Source organism: Daphnia pulex, chromosome 8, assembly GCF_021134715.1.
Source record: "Daphnia pulex isolate KAP4 chromosome 8, ASM2113471v1".
Taxonomy (NCBI): Eukaryota; Metazoa; Arthropoda; class Branchiopoda; order Diplostraca; family Daphniidae; genus Daphnia; species Daphnia pulex.
In genome coordinates this window covers 13,292,125-13,307,716 of record NC_060024.1, presented here as the reverse complement: position 1 = coordinate 13,307,716, position 15,592 = coordinate 13,292,125, and the positions used below count along the sequence as shown (strand labels likewise).

At 43.0% G+C, this 15,592-nt stretch overlaps 1 protein-coding gene across 1 annotated transcript; it reads right to left on the bottom strand.

Moving 5' to 3' along the window:
- Positions 1 to 1,149: 1,149 nt before the first annotated feature.
- LOC124199658 (opsin-3-like) lies at positions 1,150 to 8,255 on the bottom strand. The gene is made up of 7 exons (XM_046595577.1): positions 6,368 to 8,255; positions 5,095 to 5,162; positions 4,942 to 5,033; positions 4,606 to 4,852; positions 3,441 to 3,573; positions 2,848 to 3,333; positions 1,150 to 2,774 (listed from the first exon to the last, which is right to left on the bottom strand). The coding sequence occupies exons 1-7, from the start codon at positions 6,689 to 6,691 to the stop codon at positions 2,082 to 2,084; spliced, it is 2,043 nt and encodes a 680-aa protein (XP_046451533.1). The 5' UTR covers positions 6,692 to 8,255; the 3' UTR covers positions 1,150 to 2,081.
- Between the last annotated feature and the right edge of the window lie 7,337 nt (positions 8,256 to 15,592).

Below are 15,592 nucleotides of genomic sequence, written 5' to 3'. Positions count from 1 at the left end.
TATAATAACTTTTAGACCGGAACCCGCCAGAGGACGCCCTTGGCAGCCAAGGGAAAGATTAAAGTTCAGCTACAGAGAAAACCAAAAATAAAATAAAATACAAAGTCACAAAATGTTTTGGCGGCCATCGATCAGCGCCCCCGCCCCGCATGTTTCACGGGTTAATGGACGTGAATGAACGAGGAGAGATTTATAGTTAGGTATACATAACACGCACGGTATAGGTACCGTACACGCGGAAAAGAATCGATACGAAAAGCGGATCGAGCCATCACAGACTGTATATCCCAGCAACTACTATTTACAGTACGTTTGTAGATATAAATTGATAAATGACGCACTCAAAAAGATATATTCTGCGCATCCGGAATAATTTGTTCGCAAAGCCGCAAAATTACAACGCAGAGAGAAATGTGATATTTTTAGGTAGAATGTAACGCATAACTGGGAATTCAATACCGCAGTCCTGCACGTATATAGAGCTCGACAGAATAGGCCAAATCGATCCATCATTTAAAAGACTCGTCGTCGTCGTCTAGTTGGCAACAGAAAACACGTCGCCAGCGGCAACACACCCGCGTAGAACTTTCCGGCGGATTTGAGCCCCGCGTTTCCATATTATTATCTCTGGGACACTTGAGGATTTGGGGGCCTTGACATTTTAGTTTATTGACGTTGTTAAATGTCAGATGTATCATACAATATATATTTGATCATCGCTCTGTCCAAAGTTTTGATTTTATTTGGCCTTTTTCAATATATGAATCGTTTGATTTATTTTGCATTTCCAGTTGGCGCAGTGTGGCGGGACTTTCTTATTTTCCATCCGTCCTATAGTGGGAGATATGCATATTGCGAAATTCTTCATCTTTGGAAGGCAACTTTGTCAGCCTCAGCCATGCTGGGCCTGAACGAACGCGCTTGCTGCAGTTCTTTTCATTTCATTTTCGAGATATTGCCGCGGCATACACATGGCAACAATGCACGTACACAACCGTCGACTTTTGAATCGGATTCACTTCGATGCGCATCTCGTTTATTCTCCAGAATTTGATTTCGCTTCATTTCTGGTCGAATTCAATGTGCTGTATGCTATTACGTACGTACGGTCGTCTATCTATGCTGTACTGCAGAGAATTGGGCGCAATTGGATTGGATGGAATGTATTGTTGCCATTCATTTATTGATGACAGCGCATTTCTTGTTTTATACATATCGTCGCTTACCTATATATCATTTACGAAAACGAATAAGTTAATTATTATTACACATTCAGAAAATGTATCGAAATTCGGGTAGATACGATAAAAATTTATCACCAGCATTTGAAAGAGACGACGGACCCTGTGACATCATAAGTGGGGCAGGTGAGATAGTGATGGAAAGTCTTTTTAAAATTGATAATTTGTTTGACTAAATATATACGTAATTGATGTATGCAAATATGGTTGACTAATATCGACGCACATAACAGTGACGCAAGTGACATAATAAACAGTGATAAATGAATTCATATGCAGTCTAGAAATGCGAACAAGATAATACTACACCTATATGTATGCTGTAATGTACAGTATCGTATACTAAATCAAGTCTCGATTATCCAATCGAAAAAAAAAAAAAAAAAAAAGAAATCAGCTTATAATATCAAATCTGGAATTCATGTGTCGTTGGGAATCAATCGAGCGAGCGGAACAAACTCCGCCTGGATGGAATATATCAAACGGATATTTCCTTTTCAATTCCTTTTTCCTGGAAAACAAGATCAACTGCGACTGCTGAAAGAAAAGAAACAAAAAACTAAACTAAACAAAAAACAACATTGATTGCCGATTGCAACAGACGACATATCACGAGATAATAAAAGGAACTGATGGCAGCAGCAGTCGATTGGAAACGAACGTCCGACCCATCGTACCCAGGAACAGATTATAAATAGGGGGATGCAATAAATAACAAAGATGAGCTAATTCATCATAGAAATTACAGACAATTCAATCCCGGCCATTCATCTCCGTAATAATACACGGCCAAATATTATCTATATAGGAAATGATGATACATATAGCCAAGTACCATCTTTATTCCACCTGACGATTGGGCCTGGGCAAACTGTTTGCTTTATTGGCTTGGCTCTTGCTGGATGGCGAGCGGCCGATGGCCGGACTATTCAGACTGACTGACGTTTCTTCGGTGGTGTAGCAACAGCTGGTCGAGTCGGACAGCAAACGGACGACCACCAACTTGACGGGCTGCTCAGACTGTGGCTGCTGTTGCCTGGAATTGCGGTGAGAATTCTTGGACGATTTTTTACCCGGCGGGAATTTTGAATTCGTTAGTCCCGACGTCGCAGTAGTCCCGACGAAAGGGTTGACCGATTCCCTGTATTTCGGCTGTCTGGCGGAATAGTCGCAGTCGGATGATATCTTGCGATTCTGATCGCCGTTCGATTGGTACTGGGTCGCCGCTTGAACTGACGTCAACGGACTATTGGCCGAAGCCCCTCTGACGTTTCTGAATGAAGTCGATTTCTGTTGTTGGTTGCCCGTCGAATTGATCGAGTCGTTGTTGGACAGCGGGACAACTTCCCTCATGGGCAAGTTGACAGTCACAGACTGTTTCATCGTGAAACTGAAATCGAGTAATCGGCGCAGGCGGCGACGCTCCGTTTGATTGCCAGACTCGTCCAGGCCCTGGCTGGTCTGCTGACACCGGAAGCGACGTCGACTTCGGCCCAGGAACCGAATCACAAACTTATCCCAAGCCGACCGGAACTGTCAAGCCAATATTATTCAATTAATTGCAATGTGATAATATAGTATGTCTAGGACCGATGGGAGAACTCACCTGAGTGTTGAGTAGTCCGTAGATGAGCGGATTGAGGACGGCGGATGTTTTGGCGAACAGTGACGGAATGGTGGCGAATGCCGGCGAAATAGTTCCGACGTAATAATAAAAGAAATGGCTGTCGTCTGCCTCATTGCTGGTCGTCGGCTGGTTGTCGTTGAATTGCTGCTGGCCGTCGAGGCTCAACGTCGTGTTCGACATGTTCCTGCCTGGTCCGCCGGAATGGCCGGCAACTCCGATGAAAGTCTCGAAGAGGGCCAGAATGGAATAAGGAGTCCAGGCGGCCATAAAGGCGCCGACCATACAGGCCACCATCACCGTCACTCGCTTCTCGGCCGCGTCGCTGTTACTCTTACTGGACGTCCTGGTCGGTTGTTGGTTGTTGTTCAGATTCTGTTGCTTCACTTCCTGGAGATCGGGCGTTATCCTCTGCTCGTTTTGCTGTTGCGTCGATTGCTGTAACGTCGTTCTCTTGAACTTGCCCGTCTGTAGGTCAAAAAAAGAATAGAGGAAAAATCAAATTGCTTAACTTAATCAAATTATGACGTCAGCAGATGAATCGATCCAGGTGCTGAGGTGTCGGAAACAATTACCTTTTTGACTACACGTAAGATGCTGACGTAAGAGGAAATGATGACGACCAGGGGGACGAATAATCCAAAGGCGAACATGTAGAGGATGTACGATCGGTTGTTGGCCATCTTGGACTCCCAGTTGACCGAGCAACTGAGCATTCAAAACGAGCAATTTTGAATGGCATGAAACGCAAAAAATCGATTTAGAGAGAGAATGGCATCCAGCATAAGTTCTCCGACTCGAGCGTAAGTATTTGACGCTTCCGTTTCGAGTGCGCTGTAATAACGTCAGTCAGTCTCTAATAATAATCCCCGGCACTGCTGTACAAGCATGTGCCTCAATAGGCCCATACACAGCAGAATCTAAGTCGATTGAACGAGCTGTTTCAACGTGAATGATTATCGTCTAAAATGACAGCCAACAAGGGAGGGACTGTCGTGTAATTACCCGGCGGGTCTTTTGGCTGGCTGTGCAGCAGCAGTTCAAGTAGAACGAAATCAATACGTTAGAGGAATAAGAGGAGCGCCTATTATTATTATTATACTATATTGTCCTACCCCCTATTCCATAATACATATTATGTTGTGATATGAGATGTAGTGATATGTGCGTTTAGATTTTGACGAACTGGAAGCAAATGATGGGCTCCGCCGGCCATATCTCGGATTGCTCTTCCATACAGCAAAAGGGAAAGTTGTTAATAGGAAAAGCATTTCGGCTTCGTCCGCTTTTTAGAATTTTGCTGGGCCGGTGGAACAAAAAAAAAAAAAAAAAAAAAAAAATAAAATAAAACCCCCTAAATGTCGAAAAACTTTTCTTCTCCGCCATTTCTGCGTATCCATATCTTTTCTTTCCGCTGATGAGGGACTGAAGGATGGATTGAGAAAAGACGGACTGCAGCAATTACTTTCCGACTTATTCGCCTTAGACTCCCGAACCCGACCGGAAATGTGATAACATTCCTCGCGCACGTACGACTCTGACGCAATAAAATTGCGCTAGGCTCTACGTTTCGTGAATAATGATCTTCTCTCTACCGCGGTCGATAACCTCTGCAATCTTGCAAAGAGGATGATGCCGGCATATATTGGCCCGTCGCTTGGCAGTGCTCATCTCTACGTTTCCATTAAGTCTAAATGGACTAATGAATAGGATCCATTCAATGTGTTGGTTATTTCATACCTGATGTGGGCGGCTTCTCGGTCGTAGCGTCCCCATCCGAACAGCGGCGGGCAAGTGACGGCCAACGAATAAGCCCAGATGAGAGTCAGCAAAACGGCAGCCTGGACTCGGCCCAGTTTGGCGCTGCCGCCGCCACCGCCGCCGCTGTGGTGATTGGCGAAGGCCCCGCTCCGCTTGGCCGGGCAGTACACGACCAGTTGACATCGCCACAAGGCCAGCGCCGTCAATGTCGTGATCGATCCAATTCCTATACATGTCCAACATCCACCCATCGTCATCCAGACATGATATAACATTTTAAAATTACTGTGTTTAAATTAAAAATGAAAAACGCACCTGCAGTGGACATAATCATGGCGTAGGCGACACACAATTCATCGCTGAAAGGCCAACCGAATTTAAAAGCTGCAGCCGTCGATATCGTCGTCCTGTGATTACGTAAAGGTTAGGTTCGTCAAGTGCCCATTCAAAATGATAACAAAATTTTACCCGAATCCGGCGATGGTTCCGTCGGAGCAGGCCAAATTGAGGAGCATCCAATTCAAGGGCGTCATTCTCTGCAATTCCGAAGAAAAAATACGAATAAATCATCAGGAGAACCGGCTGGGCAAACCCGAAAAGAATTCGATAAATGTTGGTAACTGCCGCGCACTCAACAGAAAAAAAGGCTCCACCGACATAAGAAATGCACATCACATAGTCCATCCATTTCCCAGCAGTAATATAAGGCCTTACAAATAAATAAATAAATAAAAAAAACACGGGTCATTATTTCATGGATGACGCAACTGGAATGGGAAATTCGGTCCACCGATGGAGAGACAAAATTTCAAGCGGCGAATAATCTAGTGAGGAAAAAACGAGAGCAAAAGCTCATGGCCTTATTGGCCGAGTTCAGCCACCATATGAGAGCTCCTGGCACTCAAACTTTCTGCTGCCGGTCCGTCGTCCCTACATAGTTGCGTCCTTCTGAGTGCTGTAACAAACAGTGGCAACTGGACAGCTGCATCAAAATGGCCATCTTTATTCATTTGGATCAAATGACGGACGGATTCCCTTATAGAATCAAATGCAACCGGCAAACACAACACAAAAGGAATTAAGACGAGAATGATGAGAACAACGAATCTGTCAACATTTCAGACTTATTTTCAAGACTTCCGATCTACAACAAAAAAAAAAAAGAAAAAATTTAATTAATCCGCCATCATTCTGCTTGAAAATTCGTTTGGTTATTAAATAGGTATATCCGGTTAATATTCTTTCTAATTTCAGTTCTTTCTTTTCCTTGATGATGTCTAGGTATTCATTATGGCTAATATCAACTGCTGCTGCCGGCTAGACGTGTGCTATAAATAAAATAAAACTATTTCACGCTATTTCAACTATGCATAGTCGGTTATTAATAATTAGATCGTTTCATTATTCCTTGGCTGCCTACTTTTTGTATAATAACACTGCTGCCGTCACTTGTCATTCATTCTTCGCCGCGCCCATTATTCGTACATATTGCACCACACACACCGAAATGGGCAGAATCTGCCCACCTGCAGCTATTCATATCTCGTCTCGCTTTCCATCATCTGCGCGTGTCGCCGTTTAATCCTCTGTGCTGCCGAGACATTTGAATTATTCCAAAACCCACCGTCGGTGACGAAATGAACACAAAACAATCTGAGACTATTAAGAGAACGGACGGCCATCATAGCCGTTGAGAGAAGACTGACAGCAAATACTATATCCGATGACCATTTAAAAATACCTGTGGATCACTGACGATGACTAGGACGACGACAATGTTCATGAAGAGACCAAGGACGCTGATGAAGATCAAATAGGCGGCGGCCGACTGGTAGGCCCAGACGGGCATCAGGAGCTGCAACTCTTCGATCGTCCGGTCTGTTGATGTTGTTGTTGCGTCACCGACTTGCACTTGATCGACGTCTGTCGATCGGTTGTTGGCCAACCAATCACTTTGATGCTCCCGCCATTGTTGCTGTTGTTCATTGAACATGTCCATGACAAATCCGAGCAGCCGGACAGCATCAGCAGTCTCGTTGGACTCGTTATTGCTGATGTTGGCCATCTTATTCAAATATCGACGAGGCGGCCAACGGGCAGTGGCAATGGCTGACGGGCCAGCTTCGAGACTCTCGGATGTCCGTCGCGATTGTCAGCGATCCGCAAAGCATCCGGTCGGAGGCAATATTAACCGAGCGATCCGCCAAATAGTATTTTAAGAACAAGGTGGAAATAATCCATCCGCTCTGGGCATCAATCACAATGGCGGTCGCCGTCATTTTCACATGACAGCTCAAGCTTGTATCACGCTCCTGTGTTAGATTATATCTACACAGTCTTATTGGTTTTGTCTTTTTCTTTCCGATTGCGCCACAACGTCCGATGGGCAATCAACACACAGTGGCCGTGCCCCAGGAAATGTGGTCAACAACCTGGACGGTGATTTGATTTCTTCGCCGCTCACTCGGTCGGAATAAAAGGGGAAAACTTTGGTCGAAAAAAAGTTGGGCTGGCGGCCCCTTCTCGTCGTCTCAGCACACAACGCGAATTGTGAATGACGCAATCGATGTGACGGCTAATAAATCACAAGACAAAAGCTTCTGCTGCTGCTGGCACACGAACATGGACCATCACTTGATGGCTGGCCCATTCACCACGGCGCGCACTGTTTTATTTGTTGCGGATCAAACAACTTTTGGGTGACGAATATAGACCAGCACTGCGGATCGGCGCTGGATGGGATGTGCGACACGGGCTGTATAGTTTCTTACTTGGGGAGCAGCGGTGGCCGACTAAAGGCTGTCGCGTGACGGACCGTCTTTTATATATATCTAGTAGAGGAGCTAGAGGAGCACTTTGTGTTGTATTTATTCCGGCCACACCACAGGAGCGCAAGATCCAAGCCCTTTCCTCTCTCCCCCCTTCCCCCCACCCCCTTTTTCACAGTCCGGAATATATCCAGCGGATATGCGCGATCGTCGCCGTCGCGTCCACGTCAGGAAAGATGTAACATCACAGATACATGCACAGTAGTGTAGGGATTCTACATTTTGCTGATTGCATCAGATTTTAACTGGCTGATGCTGGGAGTTAATGTCGTTAGATCCGCAATTGGCGGCGTGTGCGCTATTAAACGCCTTTTGCTGCTTCCGTTTTTCGCGATTGCTGATATCGGCCGATTGGCTTTGTCCACATGGACACACCTCCAAAGCTGAGTGGAAGAAATTCAATTCATTTCGGGATTTTTCTTTGCAACTTGGCTCTTATTTCTCTCTCTCTTTTTATGGATAATGACATCATCTCTTTGCTCTGCACGCAGTAAATATCCTTTTCGTCTTTTTCTTTATTCCTTTCCGTCCTCTTTGCTGGCCATTTTCTTCTTCTTCTTTCTTCGATTCCCATTCACTTCTCACTGTCGACTTGATGATCGAATTTCACTGCACGACACAAGATGTGCAGCTCGCGGGCAATACAATGGGCCAGCAGCACTGGGCGACGGCACACGCACTACGCGTCGCTGAATCCCGTTTCATTGTCAGGCCGGCCAGCCATCCAGCCGAAAAGTGGAATAAGACGGGCCGAGAAGGAGAAGAAGAAGATTGATTTCGACTGATTTAGATCGATTGGCCGCCGCTAGAAAGAAAAAAAAAAAGAATCAAATTATTAAGCCGATCCAGCTGCCAGCGTTATATTACAGCAGCGTCTAATAGTTAGATGCCAATACATATCTACTATGTATATTGATATGCATGATGGAGTTGCATAACCAATACACAGCGGAACAAACTGTCGCCGCCTTATTCATTGATTTGTTGTTGGCCAGCGGGTCGGATTGAGTTTTGGCGAACACGCACTGTGCTGTCGCTATAGTGTCGTGTTGCCGACTACTACAACAACTTGGCGTGCTGCGTATGTACACATTCCATCATGCCAGACGTCTCACGTATAGACATCAACATCATGCACGGGCAATTAACTTTATTGCGTCGCTATGGCAACACTTGCCAAAAATAAATCCGCCAAAGAATTATTAACGCCATCACTTTATTCTGCTGGTTGGCTTATATCATCGTGTACACGGGACCGGAATTTTTAAAATGATGAAAATTCCAAGAATCATAATAATTAGGACGAAAATTATTTTTAGCTTATAAAAGTAAACACACACAAAAAATGATTTACCGAGCTATTTTAAGAAACATTCGTTTACATTAATAGTGCAGCTGATTTAGTATGTACGTCGAGGATATTGGACGTCTCCGGCGCATAATAGCGGCGCTCCTTCAGCAGCAGCTGTGGTCGCTTCTTGCCATCCAACTAATAAATCTAAAGTGTACACATTAATTACTAAATTGCTTATTTGTTGAAGAGTTAACGTGGCGGCGGAAAATGCATAGACTCAACATTCTTATCTTTTTTTAAAAAAAAACAACAAAACAATCGAAAGTGATGCCTTCGATGGTTTGCTGGCAAACCCAAAATTTCCGTGGAGAATCTGAAAAATTGTTCCTGGATTCAGAATCACAGCAGCCGGAAGACATTCGCGTTCAATGATGTACTATATCTCTTTTTTTCTGGCAAACCCTTTGACGTCAATTGGACAACGGCTAATACATCAAGTGTCGGTTTATAACTCTCAACTTTTATTCCAAGTTTCTTGCTGATTGGATGGCCATATGGCTTTAGAACGACTATATCGATTGAGCTTCGAGCCTATCCAACTATTACATGTCTGGCAGGATTTCAGCCTATGGGAAATCGATAGATAGGAATTGATTTAAAGTCAAATAAATTCCTCGGCCATCCGTTTTCCTCGTTGAATCTGCTGCGACCGTCTAACGCATCAACTGACCGGAGCGTAGGGGAATAACGAAATCGTTAGTTAAAAGGGCACCCGTGCATCAGCAGCATAATTAGTCTAATGAGATTCTCACATCTTACTATACTGTGAAATCAAAGTCGATAACAGGGCCTTCATTAATGATTTCTAGCCGGCAGGTATATAGCCGACGACGTGCTGGATTGGCAACTGCCGTGGAAATGCCGGTACAAATCAATATGGCAAAAACATTTCCCACCGCCAGAATAACAGGATTGTCAATTCAAACTCAACTTTTGTATATATAGAAGCGATCGAAACACGTGCTCAATTATTTATTGGCGTCCGTCCGCGCAGTCAAACCAGCAAACTCAAATTTTTGGCACGACATCCCCATCACCTTCGTGAAGGACGCGGACGTCATCGGCTTAAAGAGTTCTACATATTCCGCACAGACTTGATTGTCCTCATTTAGAGAAAAGAAGAAAAAAGGCCCTTTTGATTGTAATTCATTAAGGTTATAGGCGCCGTTGAATTCATCGGGAGCCGTTGCTGCCGATTTTTCATCAGGCGTTGGGTATATGTACAGACTGAAACTAAAATATTTGGAATCCATCCGTCACAACTGGATGCCCGCTAAAGCTCAGAGATGGAGCCGGCGAACAATCTAAGACAATAGAGTCTAATATAATGCCATTAGCGGGTTATTAATAATTCAATTCGTCTCTGAATGAATGAACTGGTCATCGGTCAAACGTGCAGTTCATCAGACTTTTACGCCTGTGTAAATAATAGTGAATAGCCGGATGTGAAAATGAGAGTCGAAGCAGATGCGGATGAATGGGTGGAAGCGGAATATGGCACATATGGAGTGGGGGGGTTCGACCGGGATCGATCGGGCCGGATGGATAGGATCTTTATGCAGCAGTTTTACCGAGAAAGATGTATAAAGGAATTGGATTGCCTGCACTGATGCTGGGCTGCTCCGTCGGACGATGGCGGAAGAAACATTAAGAGACGGACACAATTTCAGTCCTACGCGACTGCTGCACACACACAGAAATAATATATAGACACATAGTAGATCTAATGACATTCGTTGCTCTCTCTTTTATATAGTTGCACGAGGATCTTTAACTGGTTTTAGTAGAGATATATCCGACGACAGAGACTCGCGTGTCTTTTCAGAATAATAATTATACGCAACGGCGGATGATATTCGATATCCAGCGTATTTATTATATACTTCACGGAAGGATTTTCTACTTCCTTGTTGTCTCCGGTTCTATAAATTCGGGAGAAATGAGAAACTTTGAACTTTCAGTCGCTTTCCGAGAGAAGAATGGAAATGGATGATGCCAAATCGCTCTAAATTAGGATCTCCTCCTTTTTTTATATTCTCTCCAAAAGGTTGGCCATCAGATGATTATCTAGAAGAGATAGTGACCCAAGGCTACAGTATATTTCTCCTACACACACATATAAATCTCTTTAGTCGTCCACCTACGTCTTCCCAGCCAAAGAGATGGACGGTTATAGTCCGGCCATCAACGTGTGGGTTGGGTTTCTTATATAAATAACAGTACACATATATCTAGACTGCTCATCAGGATCGACTGCTGCCCTTTTTTATGTTTCCGCTATCAATAGAATTGTGTCCACCGTTTCAATGTGGCGACCTCCGCATCTTTTTGCCGAGTCATCAAAATACAAACGCGTGGGTACATACCACAACCTGAGGCAGAAGCGCGTTACTCTTTTCCATGCAACCCACACTGCGTGTCGCTTCTCGTTCAATTTTTAATCCCGTGAATAAATATGACGACGACCGAGTCCCAATCAAAGACGAGTGGTCCATTCAAGTGGAACTCTGACTGTCTATAAGCTTCCACGTCTCGTCTATCGCTACCTACATACTCGACTGAAGCCCAACAACAATACGGGAATTGTTGCTGCTGCTGCTGTTGGATTCACCGACGACAGTGTCCTTGTACACAAGTCGTCGCATTGGCCCTTTTTTCGCCCATCGGGATAATTCCAAATGGAAATGTGTGTATGCACAACTCCTGAAACTATTGGCCTTTTGTCTGCTCTCCTTTTGGCAAACGTATTGAGATACATAGAAATATGGCAGATGTCTGAAAGCTACTCATCGCTCGACTACGTACATTCATTTGACGACTGGAAACAACAATAATAATCATTATTATTATATGTACTACGTATGTAGGCTAATAACAGATTGGCGGGCGGGCCCCCGCCCGTCGTTGGCGATCGATATTTGACGACGCGTGGAGAAAATTCAAGGTTGTGTTCATAAGAAAAAAACAAAAATTCGGAATTTCTGATGTGCTCTGCTGCGCTGTTTCAGGAACAGATTTGATATTAGTGTTTTGTTTCATTTCAATTGCTGGGCTCTTAGTCGTCGTCATGTTTTAGCAAATGGGCGACTCGTTATCCATAATAGAATAGGCCAAAAAGTCAAAAGAAAAGTATAGACCAGAGCTGGGTATAATAAGAAAGTCACAAAATAAAAATAGACTTTTGCCAAGCGAGAGAGCTCATTAGCAAGCCGCCCCGCTACACGCACACATACAGAGGGAGAGAGAGTTTATAAACATAAGGAAGAGCCGCGTGTGCGCGTGATACATCTTCCCATGCCTATTTCCCTTTGTATTTTGTGTAGATTGGATCCTCGATTCTATTCATTATTCCCTATACTATGTATACAAAAGAACTGCAAGCCTCTATATAATATAGCTGTGTGTGTATATACACGGAGAAATGTTAGATATTACACACACACACATCCCGTAATAGAGATTGGCCATGTTATATACACAGTGAGTGGGAGAGTATATAGCAAATCAGGCTGGTTAGATTGGCAAAGAATTGGAAACGCACGACGTTTGACGTCACATCTGTCTCGTCAAAAATTCCCGCTTCGGCTGAACGATCATCGTCACAGCACAAGCGCATTTTTCTTTTCTTTTCTTTGACATCTCGAGCGGAATCTTTCCTTGTCTTCCACAGGCGAACATAATCAGCTGAACATGTTGACACAAGAAAGTATCCACAGCCTAGAGAGAGAAAAAGGAGCTGTCAAAGGCGCCAAAAGGAGCTTTACGGGACGATTTTCTAGACAGCATTTTGCTGTGTGTGCACAGGTCTACATGGATGCTGTAAATGAAAACGTCAAAGATGTGTGTCTCACCGCTTGGCTTCGATCGGCGATGCGAAATAAACGAAAAGGAGAAGGCTAATAATAATGAAAACATTTGAGACTTTATATTCTGATAAAGGGCCAAAGTTGATTCTAATAAGGCGACGTGAGCTGGTTGCTGGAAAGGCTCAACTTTTTCCAACTTGGGGCCCTCTACAAACGCGTCAAGTTTAATCACAGTGCTTCATTAATGAATCTCGAACATGGTAGGCTATTGCCCTGGGCGTAATCTATTATCATCTGATTCATCTCTAAGAAATGCACACAGACCTATATATGCTAGTCATGTAGGATAGGAAGACTATATAACGGCAACCAGTTTTATTACATCACGTTAACGAGGAGGTGCCTGTGTGGCTCCAGGTCCAGGCTCTTGGTCAAAAAATGGTCTTGCTGCACTTTGCTTCAAGTGTTTCAAGTTCAAATATTTTCAAATGGGATGGTTTAATCAACAGAAAAAGTTTTAAAGTACCAAAACAGGCCTGGTCTGCGACAGTCGGTCGACACATGAGATTTTTAGTGCTGAGAAAAAACAAATCAGAGAGAGAAAACAGTTGCAGTCAACCGCCTAGCTCATCGAATCCACGTAGTATGTACTAACCGGTACTAACGATCGATTTATAATGAACGCCACCAAAAATTGCCAAAAAGGAAAAATTGAGATCAATTTTGTCCTACCTTTATGACTAGGAAATACAGCCAGGCATCTACGTCAGTTGCTCCATCCATTCGCTGAAGATTTCAATTACACCAGACGGGATAGGGTAAAAAGGGTGTCCTCGTGAATACACCTACACTCGCATGGGCGTACACGAGAACATTGAAAGAAAGGGGAAAGAAGTGATCCATAACTCGATTGGCATCTGTAGTTTTTCCAATGCAATGGGGATGCTGTGTATCTAAACAAAAAAAGAAAAATAGGTTACGAAAAATATTCACAGAACAACTTAAACCACAACAAGTCAGAATTGAAAATGAAACACTGGGTAAACTCTAATTGTTAATGAATGGGTCAATTCAAGGTTTCAATGTAATACACTGCATTGATGCAGGTAATGCAACAGTAAAATGTCTAGCAGGTGCAGATCATGCAGGAATAATAGTAACCAAAAACATTACCTAAGCGGTGATGCTGAGATCATGCTGAGATATCTGGTGATGACAGGTGAGACAAACAGACTAATGACAGACTCAGCACAAGCAGAACTTGATGTGTTGTTACGATGGCCTCAAATCTGCACAAATGGAAAAAGGGTTACATAGTGCAAAGAAAATGCCATACATCGACAGGCATGGGCTTGCATGTGCTAGACACTGGAACTAAAATTTCACAAATTTAGAACAGCCTGAACAGGTTTAACTTTACTATTTAAGCTCCCATATAATCATTGCATTTCTATTCTTAGTTTTATTTACCCGCCAAAAAGCATCGAGTGGAGAGCTACGACACCAGAGACCAGACACATCACACGAGACGATCACATTTTCGTAATTTGATTTGTTCTTGTTGTTTTGTTTTTTTTCATAATTTTTTCGTGCAGCCACGCACGTTTTCAGAAGAGTTATCGTTCCGTTTTCTTTATATTCTCAAACTTTGTTTGCATATGCTTCGTGGTCTCAACTTATGGAAGCCCAAAACCGCCACTTTTTCAATATAATAATGATTTTCAAAATATCATTATATAAAACAGAAAAGAATATATAAAAAACAAATTCAACTGAAAAAAGTTTTATATAAAAACCAAAAAGAGTGTAATATAAAAAACAAAAAGTTGATATAAAAAGCAAAAAAAAGTCAATATAAAACCCCCAAAAAGTTCAGTGTATAATCCAAAAAAAGTTCAATATAAAAACGGCAGCCACCTAGCGGTCAAAATAATTACTTCATGCCACATCTCCACCCCCTTTATAGCCAGTTTGAATCCAGTAGTATACAAACGAGGATTTAATCACATAATTAAAAAACGAGCAAGCGCTTAAATAACGCTACTTAATGCAAATCGCTCTAAATTAACTTTTTGTATTTAATCCAAAGGAAAACGACTGCGCTGACTGGTTAGACGAGTAATGCGAGCCCTTTCGCTATTTCCGCTAGTCCTTTCGCTGTTTTCGGCGGATCATTATATACGTGAAAAATAATTCATTCAAATGTTTCACGCTAGATCTAGCGCTATCGAAGCGATCGTGGGACTAGCTATGTGTTTGCGATAAACTTGCGCGTGATGCGCTATATTTAGCACAATTTATTTTATTGCATTATTTAGGAAACCCGCAAGCGTTTCGTTAATTTTAATAAAAAGTTACGAAAGGGAAAACGATTACGGCAAATGGACGAGACGGGACGAGAAGCGCGCGCCCGTACATCATATTAGCGCTTGTATTAGCTTTGTTGAAATAACTAGCAAAAATAAATATTTAGCGCGAAAAATAATGAAGTCAATATATTTTGCGCTAGATCTGCGCTAAATATTTATTTCAGCAAATTATATGAGCGCTTCTTAATTTATGTAATGAACTTAATCCGGCTATTTAGCGCATTGAGCGCAAGTTAATCTTAAGTTTATCATGAGCGAGTTTACGATTTCGCAGCGCTAAAACTATGACATTTTTTGCGCAGCGAAACAGCCTTAAACAGCGGACGGACGACGATAAGCGCTAGGACAAGCAAAATTACTCGTGATAAGCGCTGAAATAATGGAGCCAGTCGCGCAATGGTTTTCTTTTCCTGAACCATTTAGTTAAATTAACGAAGCGCTTACGCGTTCCATAAAATGCTACGATGGAATGAATTGCGCTAAATAATTTAGCGCATTGCGCGCAAGTAAATCGCAAATACATCACTAGCGCCATGCGCGTTTATTTAGCGCTAGATGTAGAGTGAAAATGTGTTTTAATTTTTTTACGCATAATGAGCGGGCAACAGC